Source organism: Rhineura floridana, chromosome 15, assembly GCF_030035675.1.
Source record: "Rhineura floridana isolate rRhiFlo1 chromosome 15, rRhiFlo1.hap2, whole genome shotgun sequence".
Classification (NCBI taxonomy): Eukaryota; Metazoa; Chordata; class Lepidosauria; order Squamata; family Rhineuridae; genus Rhineura; species Rhineura floridana.
Genome location: NC_084494.1, coordinates 28,812,222 through 28,823,788, shown reverse-complemented (window position 1 = coordinate 28,823,788; position 11,567 = coordinate 28,812,222). Strand labels below are relative to the sequence as shown.

At 46.5% G+C, this 11,567-nt stretch overlaps 1 protein-coding gene across 1 annotated transcript; it reads right to left on the bottom strand.

The window, feature by feature from the left end:
- Positions 1 to 676: 676 nt before the first annotated feature.
- Positions 677 to 10,945, bottom strand: HAS1 (hyaluronan synthase 1). Its single transcript, XM_061596514.1, has 5 exons — positions 10,721 to 10,945; positions 5,027 to 5,724; positions 2,877 to 3,102; positions 2,612 to 2,744; positions 677 to 2,330 (listed from the first exon to the last, which is right to left on the bottom strand). Exons 2-5 carry the CDS (start codon positions 5,720 to 5,722, stop codon positions 1,655 to 1,657), a joined length of 1,731 nt encoding a protein of 576 aa, XP_061452498.1. The 5' UTR covers positions 5,723 to 5,724; positions 10,721 to 10,945; the 3' UTR covers positions 677 to 1,654.
- Between the last annotated feature and the right edge of the window lie 622 nt (positions 10,946 to 11,567).

Here is an 11,567-nt window from a genome sequence, read left to right as displayed (position 1 = left end):
CTTGACCCCTGGTTGTCCTAGTGCTGATGGGAGGTGGAGTCCAACAACCTTTGCAGGGCCACAGCTTCTGCAACTCTACCTGCGAAATAAAAAATATCTGCACATTGTAGGTGGGTGGAGTGGGATGAGTCTAAAGCCAAGAGGGAGCCTGTGGCCTTGTCTCTCCCGCCCAAAGTTTGTTCCAGATCCATCATCCCTGCTCCATTGGCCATGCTGGCTGGGGCTGATGGGAGCAGGGAGTCCAACAGTTCCTCATTCTTGACATAGTGAATGTCAACAGGGCAGTGAACCATCAACAGGGCTCCTGCTGCCTAGCAACACAAGGGCATTCTCAGTATTAACACCCCAATTGTGAAATGCCCTTCCTTCATAGATGCAACCATCACTGACCCTGATCAGCTTTCAATGCCAGGTAAAAACACATTGGGTTGTGTTCAACTAAGTCCAACTCAGAGTAGACCCGCTGAAATTAATGAACCTAAGTTAGTAGGACTAGCATTGAATACCATCCAATGGTTCTACAATCATCCAGACTATGTACTGTTGTTGACGAATAACAAATTTTCCCCCGCCCTACAAAAGTGAAAGTAATACAAACACACCAGGGCATTTTTTTTCCAAAAATATATGTTTTATTTTATACTGTTTATAATTTTTTTTAAAAAAACCCTGATTATTCTCTTTTTAAAAAACAACCATTAAATATCCCTTATTATTAAAATACAGCAAATAAATAATATATGCTCCTTCATTTTCCTCTTGAAAGGGGCTCCCAAAGCCCCAGTGGACAATATTGTGATTTAAAAAAACAAGTACAGAGAGGTGATTAGAGGTGAATCTGACCCACCTCTCAGCCACAGTGTCAACTTCCTTTCCAGGTGAAAAAAAAATGAGGCAGAAGTTTCCCGCTTCTGTCACACAATTGTAAACTCCTGTGTTTCTTTTCTAATCATCAAGTGTTCAGACAGTAAAATGAGACATAGTACTACGTGTTTTGTTTTCCTTCTTGCAGAAAGAGAGAGAAGAGAATCCTTTAAGTAAGGCAGGATTCACAGGTGTCAAGGTCTGATCTCCAGTTCCATCAAAATGAGGTTATCCCCCCCCTTTTCCCAGTGAGATCCAACCTGTTGCATGCTTCAACAGAACAGCAACAGCAAACCAAAGTCACTTAATCCTCGTCTCTCTGTTTAACGGCTGCCGCATCCAGACTTGGAGCAGCAATGGCATTTCAGTGCAATGAGGATTGGTTCTTGGGCAGCACATGCCCTAGTGGGGTTATATATAACACAGGAAAGAAAAAGAAGAGGCTAGTAGACCCTCATGCATTGTTGGATAAAACAAATTATCTTCCCTGAGATACAGGCACCATGTGGCTTCCAGACAACCACTTGGCTCCACCCTGAGTCCTAGAAGAGAGACGAAGAAGTTCAGGCATCCACTCTATTGACAGACGACTTTGAGGGGTAAAAAGGAGATAGAATGCATGCACCCGATGATGAGCTCCCCAGCTGTTAGTTACCCAGGAGTGATTCTTATTAGGCCACTGTCCATTCCTAGAGCTTGGGTGACTACCCAAGAGTCCTGATTCCCAGCTCTCGTGGCTCCTGTCTTACAGCCAGGTTTCAGAATCCCCAGACCCTTCTCCTTGCCTGGTTCACACCTCAACACTGTAGAAATCCGCCCGCTTCCGGCAGCACCTCCGCACCCACACCCAGTAAAGCATGATCATGAACGTCCAGTAGCCCATATAGATGGCTGAGCCAATGAGCAGGTACCAGATCTCTGTCTGTTTGACCTCTGTCGTCCAGTCAGCCAGGGCTTCCTGGTAGATGGTGTACACCAGGCCTCCCAAGAGGAGCAGGCCCCAAATGGAAACAGGCAGCAGAGGCATGTAGTTCCCCACCATTTTCTTCCGGCCTGAGGTGCCCCAGCTGCTCTTGTTCATGGTTGCTATGGCAAAGTACTTGGCCGGGAGTAGGCCACCCATGTACAGGACAGCGTAGAGAGACATGAAGATCATGATGAGGTTTTTCCTCAGCCAGCAGGCGTAAAGGGCCTTCACACAGGCCACCAGCTGGACACAGAGCAACACCCACAGTATGTCCCACAAGTTCCCCCCATAGAAGAGCCGCAGAACGGTGGCAGTGACGAAGAAAGGGAAGATGCCAGCGACCACTGACTCGTAGGTCATCCACAGGTGGTGACGGTGCCACCAGAGAGCATTGTAGAGCCACTCACGGAAGTAGGACTTTGTCCAACGAGTTTGCTGTGCCAGCCACCGTAGGAACAAGGAGGGGGTCTCCGAGTAGCAGCGGGAACGGGCAGTGTACCTGGCACAAGCAACAGACAGAGGCAAAGTTAACATTAAGGTTAACAGTACACAGTACAGTACAGTCCCCCTTCCAGTTTGGTCTAGAGCAAGGATGGGGAACCTGTGGCCTCCATATGTTATTGGACTGCAACTCCCATCATCCTTGATCACTGGCTTGGGCTGATGGGACTTGGAGTTGCACAGCACAACATCGTCTCCTTGCACCTCTCTCATCTCCTTGCAATTCACCATTCTACACTGTCCTTATAAGAAATAATTCATGTATCCAAACTGCCTTACTTGGTGGCATAGCCGATGCTCAACATCCTGTTGGTGAGGTGCCGGTCATCCCCAAAGGTGCAGTGGGTTCCCAGGAATTTCTGATTGTACCAGGACTCCAGAAACTGCTGCAGGAGGTCGTTCCGATATAGGCCTATAGGGGGCCAAAATGAAAACAGGGTGACATATAAGTGTATGATCAAATGGGAAAACATAACAACGCTTCTGAAACCCACTTCCTACTAAAGAGTAAGGAAGTGGAACCCACCCATGCAGGAAGCCTTACCTAGTGGGCCGCTAATACAAGAGACACAGTTGAAGTAAGACTGGCAGGCGCGTTCGATGTTGAAGGCCATCCAGTAGCGCAGGCTACTCATGAAGCTGATATAGGAGTCGGAGAGGTTGAGGATCCGCACATCCCCACCGACAGCCCCGTAGCGTTCATTTGACTCCAGCACCTTCACCAGTTCCACGGTTGCCTCTGGCGCCAGCTTGGTGTCCGAATCACAAACCTGGAAAAGGTCAAGAAATTTGGACTGAGCTGAGGATAACCCTGGAACGTCTCCAAGAGATTGCTGTAAAGTCAATTTACAAAAATAGGGGAAAGCCAGTCACAGTACTTTCACTTTCAAGGGCTGATTCACACACATGCAGTCATCAAGCAACACTGAGTGATGAATAGCATGTGGCAAAGCGAGCCCGCAGCAGTGGCACTTTTATGCCTTGGTCAACACCACAGTGCTTTCCAATGTATAGCTGCTAGTCATGAAGTGTATGATCATCAATTGATGGACATCCATGTGCAAACTAGCTCAAAGTCCATAGCCAAACCAGAGGATGTATAAAAGGCACACACACACATTTGCAATGGGGTGAGAGCACTGAGTGTGCACACAGGATAGCCAGGCTCAGATGCCGCTCAGCTTATGCGATAACTGACTGGTTTGAGGAGAGTCACTCTTCTAAAAAGCCTATCTTAATAAGCCACAAGGCCTAGCTAGCAACTTAGCTTTCATTTTAAAATAAAGCAAGTTTCTAGACCTTATGGCTTGTGAAAATTTAAAAAACATGTGAGCCAATGACTGGAGAAGAAGGTGGCTCAGTGGGATTTGTGTGGGTCAGAAAGAGGCTTCAGTGCCTTGCCTAGTCTCATCCCATCACTGTCTCAGAATGCTGAACCCTGCAGCTAATACCATATCCTGGAATTTTTCTGAGCTTGCCTAGGAATCACAAAATATACCCAGTACAGTTCAGTGGCTGTCAAACCCTGTACTGAGAAAGCATGAGGTTCCTTGTAAGCCAATCAGGAGCTGCCTAATGAGGTTAGTAATGAAAGATAAATTTACCCGTAATTACTGATCTTCTAATGGGCAGCCAGAGAAGAATGTTGGTTATATTCTAGAACACATTTTGCCCATTCTCAATGGACACAATGAGTCCCAAGAGGCATGGCTAACATACAAGACCTGCCTAATCGTGAGGTGAAATAACTGTTTTAGGCAGCAAGCACAAGAGAGTGGCAAATTGGAGCCCTTCTGCTTCATTATTGGCCCCTGGTCTTGCTGCTGCTGCCGCCGCCGTCAGCACCACCAGCTGCCACTCACCCACCTGGCAAGGTTCTCTACCCTCCCTCCATCTCCCACCTTTGCTATTTAATCCCTGCCTCCCCCATCTTTAACTTTAGCGTTTCTCTGCCATGGGAAACTGTGGCAGCAGCACAGGCACTCTCCTGGCCACTGCTCCCAGAATGCCTCACTCTGAGGAACGACCCCGTGGCTCTTCCTCAAAGTGAGGCACTGATGCAGGGAGGGGGTGGTGGAAGGGCAGGCGAAGAGGATGCTGCTGCTGGCATGTAGAGGAGGAAGGCACCTTGCGCCAGCCTCACTAGCATACCATATCAACTGGCTAACTTATGTGCAATGGCTTCCTTGGAGACAATTCAGTGCAAAAATATTTCCCTGAAATAAAAATCACTGTTTTTTATTTATATATATATATATATGGACAGATGTAACAGAGGGGCTCACTGGTGAATACAGAAATGGAAAGGGATAGAAAGAGTAGAAAGGACAAACACAGGGGAATCTAGTAGAAAGACAGAAGAGTAACTAAGCTAAAACAGTTTGGGTCGGTCAATAGTTAAGTTACAAGATGCACAAACTGCTGGGTGCTTAGCTGGTTGTATGTGGTACAGTAGTTAGAGGGTTGGCTAGGACTAGGAAGACTTGGGTTCAAGTGCCTACTCAGCCATGAAATTCACCAGATGACCTAGAGGCAGTCCCCTTCTCTCAGCCTAACCTACCTCACAGGGTTGTTGCGAGGACAAAAATTAAGGGAACACCAAGTATGCCCCCTTTTGAGCTCCACATTGGAAATGGCAGGACGCGACAAATAATTAAAATAATAAAGTTAGGCAACCAGAGAGAAGCCATTTACCTGGACATAGTCCACCGAGTTGCCCAGGGCCTTGAAAGCAGTGTACATGACTTCCCTCTTCCCGCCCCATTTCTGCATGATGCAGATACATCTCTTAGTCCGGATCAGCTCCTCCACTGCCAGTTGCCCGGGGTCCTCCATATCTATTTCACTGTAGACAGATGGCTCATCCCCGGCTTGGTAGCCACTGTCCCCTTCGTCCACATCCAACTGAGGCTGGTGGTGGTAGTTGTTCTCCCAGATAAAAGTCCCCAGGTCCTCTCCAGCAAAGACCTCTTGGAACATGTCCATCATGTATCGGTCCTCAGGGCTGTTTCCATCTACTACCATGATAACCCGGAGTTTCTCTGGAGGATACAAGGTCGCTTTGACAGACTCAAGGCACTCGCGGAGGTAAGCCGGGTCTTCCTGGTAAGCGGAAATGGTGAGGGCCACCGTCTTGGTGTAGCTGCAAGTCAACAAGTCCCTCCTCATCCTCTTGTGCTCCAGGAAAGCAAAGAAGCTCTGGATTATGAGATGGGATGTAAGGAAGGCTCCGTAGAGACCAAAAGCCATGATGTGGTACTGGTCGGCGGCCAGCTGGACACCAGTTATGTAGGCCCACGCCAGGACTGACAGTATGAGCAAGGCAAAGCCAATGGTGAGGATCCGACGTCCAGTTGAGACAAAGACTTTGGGGGCTTTGGCAACTTCCATCCCTGGAAGAAACAGTCAAGGTAGTGAGTAACCTGGATTGTTTCCAAGGATATTTTATTATTTGTTACTTATTAACTGAACGAAGCCACCCCACAGCATGTAAGCTCTCTGGGCACCTCACAAAACAAATACAACAATTAAAATACAATATAAAACAATACAAACTGTTAAAAGCCCATTAAATCACATATTGTATTTATTTATTTTAATATTTATCAGCAGGGCAATGATATGCATGATGCTATTCAGAGCTAGCGGGATAACAAGGTGGCTGAAAAACTCTGGGAGAAGTGAGGGTGAATTTGTAACACCAGGTCCCCTGCTCCCAAGAGCCCACAGCTGATTACTTGCCAACAAACAGAATTAAAAAAGGTTGCGGACAGGAGAACAGCAGGCGGCCATTGTGGGAAGCTGGGACTCCCTGGACTTTTCTTCCCTGCATTAACAACTTTTGGCATAGGGGATGTTCCCACTGGCAAATGGGGAGGACGTATAAAGCTTGGACCGAGCCACAGATGGCAAATTGCTGGTAGTGCATTGTCCCAGTAGAGTGACCCCAAAAGGGTCACACAAAAGAGCTCAACCCTTTGGTTCAGCACTTAGATCACCATGGGGAATGCAAGCACCCAACTCTGGACAAATATAGTAAAGAGCAGTAGCCATCTGGTTCCACAGTGAGAAGCTGAAACTGAGGAAGAAAAACCCTGGGGTGTTGGTGAGAAGTGGGGCTACCAAGTTGCCTAGGTGGGAGCCAGAGGATGTAGGTAGACTGGGCATCTGAGAGAGGCAAAGTATTTATGGAGGGACTCCACAGCTGTGAGGAAGAATGTTTATAACCAGTTATGCAGAAAGTTGCGGCTGGCACTGGGATTTTATATGGCGTGTGTGAGGGTTGCTGATTTGAGCAATATTCCTATGTGACCCAGTGGAGAACCTTCTCAGTGGTGATACCTCAGTCTTGGAACTCCCTCCCCCGAGATACGACTGGAGTATAATGTTCAGATCTGATATTTTTTGGTTGTCATTTATCTGCCTTGTTTTAATGCTGTGCGATGTTGATATTTATGTTGTTTATCTGTATTTAGTTGTCACCTGCTCTGCAATTGCTTTTTGCAATGAAGCTCTATGGGAGTTGCCAAAAAAGAAATGCAGAATACGGTACTGGGCGCAGAACTGATTTTTAAAATGCACACATTTCTAGCCCTTATGACTGAAAAAATATGCTTGGAATTATGGGCAATGGCTCCTAAAGTCTCAGAAGCCAGAGGAGTGCTTGAATATGACTTTCAATGCTTGAAGGGCTACAGTGCCTCCACAGCTCTTTGCTCCTTCCCATGATTAGCAGAGGCAGAATAAATTATGTGATGATTCCCCCTCCCCAATTTGCATAGTTTATACAAGCCACATCATTCAGCTTTTTAGGTATAGAATCCGGATTTCCTAGGTGCAATTTTTACATTTTTCTTTAGCTTTGAAACCATACAGCCCTGATGTTCACTGCTGTTGCTACAGAGATGTGGAAAATGGCCTCACCTGTCCATATCAAATGATGGAAGATTTATGAGCAAGAAATAGCCTCTCTCCGCTGGGCTCAGTGTAGGGTTTTAAAGGTGAACTCCAGCTCCTGGGATCATTCTCAGAAGCTAACTTGTGTAATCAGTGCAGAAGCACTAGAACTGGCATAACAATCAATAACAATCTGTTTTGGGGCCAAAAGCACTGTTTCTCAACCAGCAGGGTGTTCTACCCTCCGGGGGGGCATATGGAGATCTTGGAGTGGGGCTCAAAATATGTACAATGTAAGAAAATCTTTACAATATTAAAATATAGTAGCATGAAATATTATGTATGGAAAGGGAGAAGGTCGTACACAGCTTATTATGTGATCTGCACATCATCACAGGTGCACAATGGCTAGGCATTATCCTCTCAGCAGTGCAGCATACAATAGCTGGAGCCGACTCTTTGAAATTTTAAATTTCATGTGGATTTTTTGAAAATTTGAATATTTTGATTCATTTTTCATTAAGCCTAAAATTTCATTTATAATGAAAAGTCATGTTATTTCAATCCATTTGAAAATTCAAATAAAATAATTAAGGAGAGCCAGGTTTGAAAGGGGTGTGTGGGATTTTATGTTAGCTAAGGGCACAAGGTGTTTTTTTTTTTAAAAAAAGGCTGAAAAACACTGACCTAAAGGCTGTTGTTGATTACAACCCTAGGCGTAAACTACTCCCATAGGAGACACTGCCTCTCTCCCTGGCCAGCACGACCTTTCTCAGACTTTTTCTGGGGGGTGCCCCCTGCAGGCAAGCCTAAGAACTACATCAGAAGCCCAGCAGCTCCAAGAGATGCATGCTAAATTGATGTGTGGATTGGTTACCTCCAGGGCCATGGTTTACATTAAAGCCCAGCAATGGAAAAAGACTACTGGCTAGCCTGCAACAACCTCTCGGTCTGCCCTCAAAAAGAGGGCAATGGTGGCCCTCCGTTCAGTTCCACACAGATTGCCAGTTCCACAATTAAACATTTATATACACTCTTCTCCAGGTCCCTCCATTCCAAAGCTTTGCCAGACTAACTTCCTGGCAGGGGCTCAGAGTAAAGCTATTTAAAAAAATTATTAATGGGGCCAAGGAACAGGCGTTTTCAAAAAATTACAGCAAACGAGACCAATGGGTCATTGAATAAATAAATGACAAAGTGCTTGACATGGTACATACCATTACCACACCCCACTCAAGAACTGGAACAGAAATCCTGTGTTTTTACCTCACTTGTCCCTCCTTGCTACAGCACATCAAAATCTCCTCCATCCTGTTTTAACTGTAAACATTAAGTACAATGCTTTGCACACTTACCTGGGAAGAAGTCCCATTGAACTCAATGGGACTTTCTTCTAAGTAGGCATATATAAGATTGCATTGTCAGACCAAGAATTCCTGGCCTCCCAGAGCCACTGATGGAACTTAAGAAGCCCTCCAGCTTAAGAAGCCCTCCAGCTTACGCATCACATTGCAAACTGTTGAATACCAATGGGTGGCTCCCATGTTCTAACCACTATCCACTACTCCAAACTCTTCTGCTGCTAAAGCAATGCGATGCAACATTTGGAACTAGCATGCCAAAAAGCGAGATCCTGCACTTGGGAGTGAATGCCCACAACCATCTGTGAGCCAACACTTGCAGCTAACATGCGCCCAGATGGTCATATGTGAACAGACATACCAGGAAGTAGAAGAGTTGCTACTGCAGTGTGGAAGAACTCCATGGCAACCATTTTTTGGGTGGTGTGGCTGGTATACCACATTGGGCAAGAGTACAAGCCAGGAAGTCCATTGTTCAAATCTCAACTCAACCACAAACTCCATAGGACCTTGGACAAGCTACAGTTTCCCATCCATCTATCTCCAGTATGAGGTTAATAACGATGGCCTAACTTTAGGTTTTTGTTAAGGTTTACTGATGAAGTTAACCAGAGCGCTGAAGGCATTTTGAACGAAGGATTGCAGCTCATGCTGTGAGCACTCATACCACTTTTGTCTCCAATGAACACGTTTTCTTAGGATTTTCAAATTGATTCAGAAGCTTCCCCAAACTTTGACCAGAGGCAATGATGTGATCAAAGACACGTGCATGTACACGTTGAAAAGTGAAGCCTCCTTCCCACCATTTTCACCTTTCTTAAAAGCTACTATGTGGGGAACCTTGAAGACTTTATTGTGCCACAGAAAATGATTATTTGCACACTTCTTTGGAGTGATCAGGCTTTGAGTAATGCTGGTCTGGAGTGCAGCTCTCTCAGCCTAGTTTTTCAGACTCATGTTACAGAGCAAAGTGATTAAGTGTTCGCATCCAATAAACCTATATGTAAAGCTGTCAATCAATGTGGGGGTAGACTCAGAAATTAGCATGGAAACATTGCTACCAATGTTGTTGCGGATTGGCTGCCCTTTGGCTCACAAATGATACACAACCAATCCCTGGCATAGATCCTACACACACACACCCGACATACTGTGGACTGTATTTGGGACCTTCTGCATGCAAAGCATGGGCAGACACATGCTTTAAATCAAGTCTTTACCATGAAGGGGCCAGAGACAGCCTCTGCACATATCCCAAGCTGTCCTAGACTTGCATATTCCCCCCTTTGCACTAACCATTAGACTCTCCTCGCCTCTCAGCGCTGGTAGCCACATTCAACAACCATTGCTTTACAACTCACATTCCAGGGTGTAAACACTAACAGTACTTCAACCTCTGTAAGTAACACAAGAAGAAGTGGGGACTTTGGCATCAAAACAGCACAAACACATTTTACTCCAGATGAATTAATCCAGCCTAAGTACTCCAACTGTTAATTCAGATTAGAACCCACAATTTAAACTCCAGTGTGAATTAAAAGAAAACACAAACTGGAAAGAAAATGCTGGTAAGTTTTTGCCACTCATTTACCACTGATTTACTGGCAGAAGAAAGAGGGTATTTAATCTCTATTAAGTGATCTGGGTTTTCCATTCATATACAGCAATCCCACCTCCCCACACCTCTCCCTGCTGGAGTTAGGCCTTTAAGATTCAGTCCCTCGGTCCCTTCATCTTCAGTAGTGATAATTTTTCTAGAGTGAGGGGAGAGATGTCCAGTTCCAATGCGTCTTCTCATGTTCTTATGTCCGGAAACACCACTGATCTGGAAGCCCCTGAAATATAATACTAATTTTAAAAGCCCCAATTGCCCCATGGGTGGGGACTTCTCTGTAGCTACTCAATGGTGAGTGAAATGCATTCTGTATGTGCTCAAGGGCACGGTGGTTTTCTTACTTTTGCACGACAATCCAGGGTGAAGCTCAGCCACTGGAAACAGATGTCCTGGCACAAATTCAGCCTTTGGCTTCACTGTAACCACTAGCTCTCATTCCCCTCTCAAAGCAAAAGACATACTGGCTCTCCAGTCCCACAAGATCTTGCCCGCTACCCAGCCCCTGTCCCCTCTCACCTGCAGCGCTGGGGTGGCCAGAGCCCGTGTAAGATCACAGCTTGGTTGCAGGGAGGTCTGGTTTGTTTGATCTCTTGCGGGGAAGCTTTTGAATCTCAGGAGGGGGAGGAGAAGGGAGGGTTCCTTGCGTCAAGCTGGGCTGGAGCCCATCTGATCTCATCTTGATCACTCACGCCCCGGTAATGCACTTTTAGGGTTTGAGCCCCATACCGCGGAACACGCCCATTCAATTCTACCCCTTTTCCTTATAGCTGTGTCTATTTATAAACGACCACGCCCCCAACCTGGAGCCGGCTTTACAGTGCCGGGAAAGAGTGCCCCTGAGAAAGTGCAGAGTGTGCTGCCCTCTGCCGGCGCAATTATAGCCGGCCGACAAGCTAGCGTTAGAAGGAGCCAAGGCTCACACAGCTAGAGGCGGCGGCTTCTACGTCGGGAAGCCTGAAAGCGCGGAATCCCCGTACTTTTCACACGAGCAGCAACCGCCCGGCTCAGGAGCAGCAGCATTGAGCACGGAGCATTTTCATTTGCAGAGCGATCCGCCTGTGCATGTTTACTCGGAAGAAAGCCCGCTTGGCTTCCCAAGAAAATGTGCACAAGCCTGCTGCCTCGATCCTGCCAAAATTCTCAACGGTTTGCAGGGAGGGGTGAGGAGAAACCCGGAGGACTTCCAGGAACAACTATCGCTGCTAAAGTTCCCGGGTGGTGGTGGTGATGGTAGAAATTATCAGAAGAAAAATGATTTTTCTTGCAGACAGCGTGGGGTGGAGTGGGGTGGGGGTTGTATGTTGTAATCTGGTCGGACGGACTTTGGAAGAAAATTGTCGGGTGGGGAAATCCAGCTGTAGGA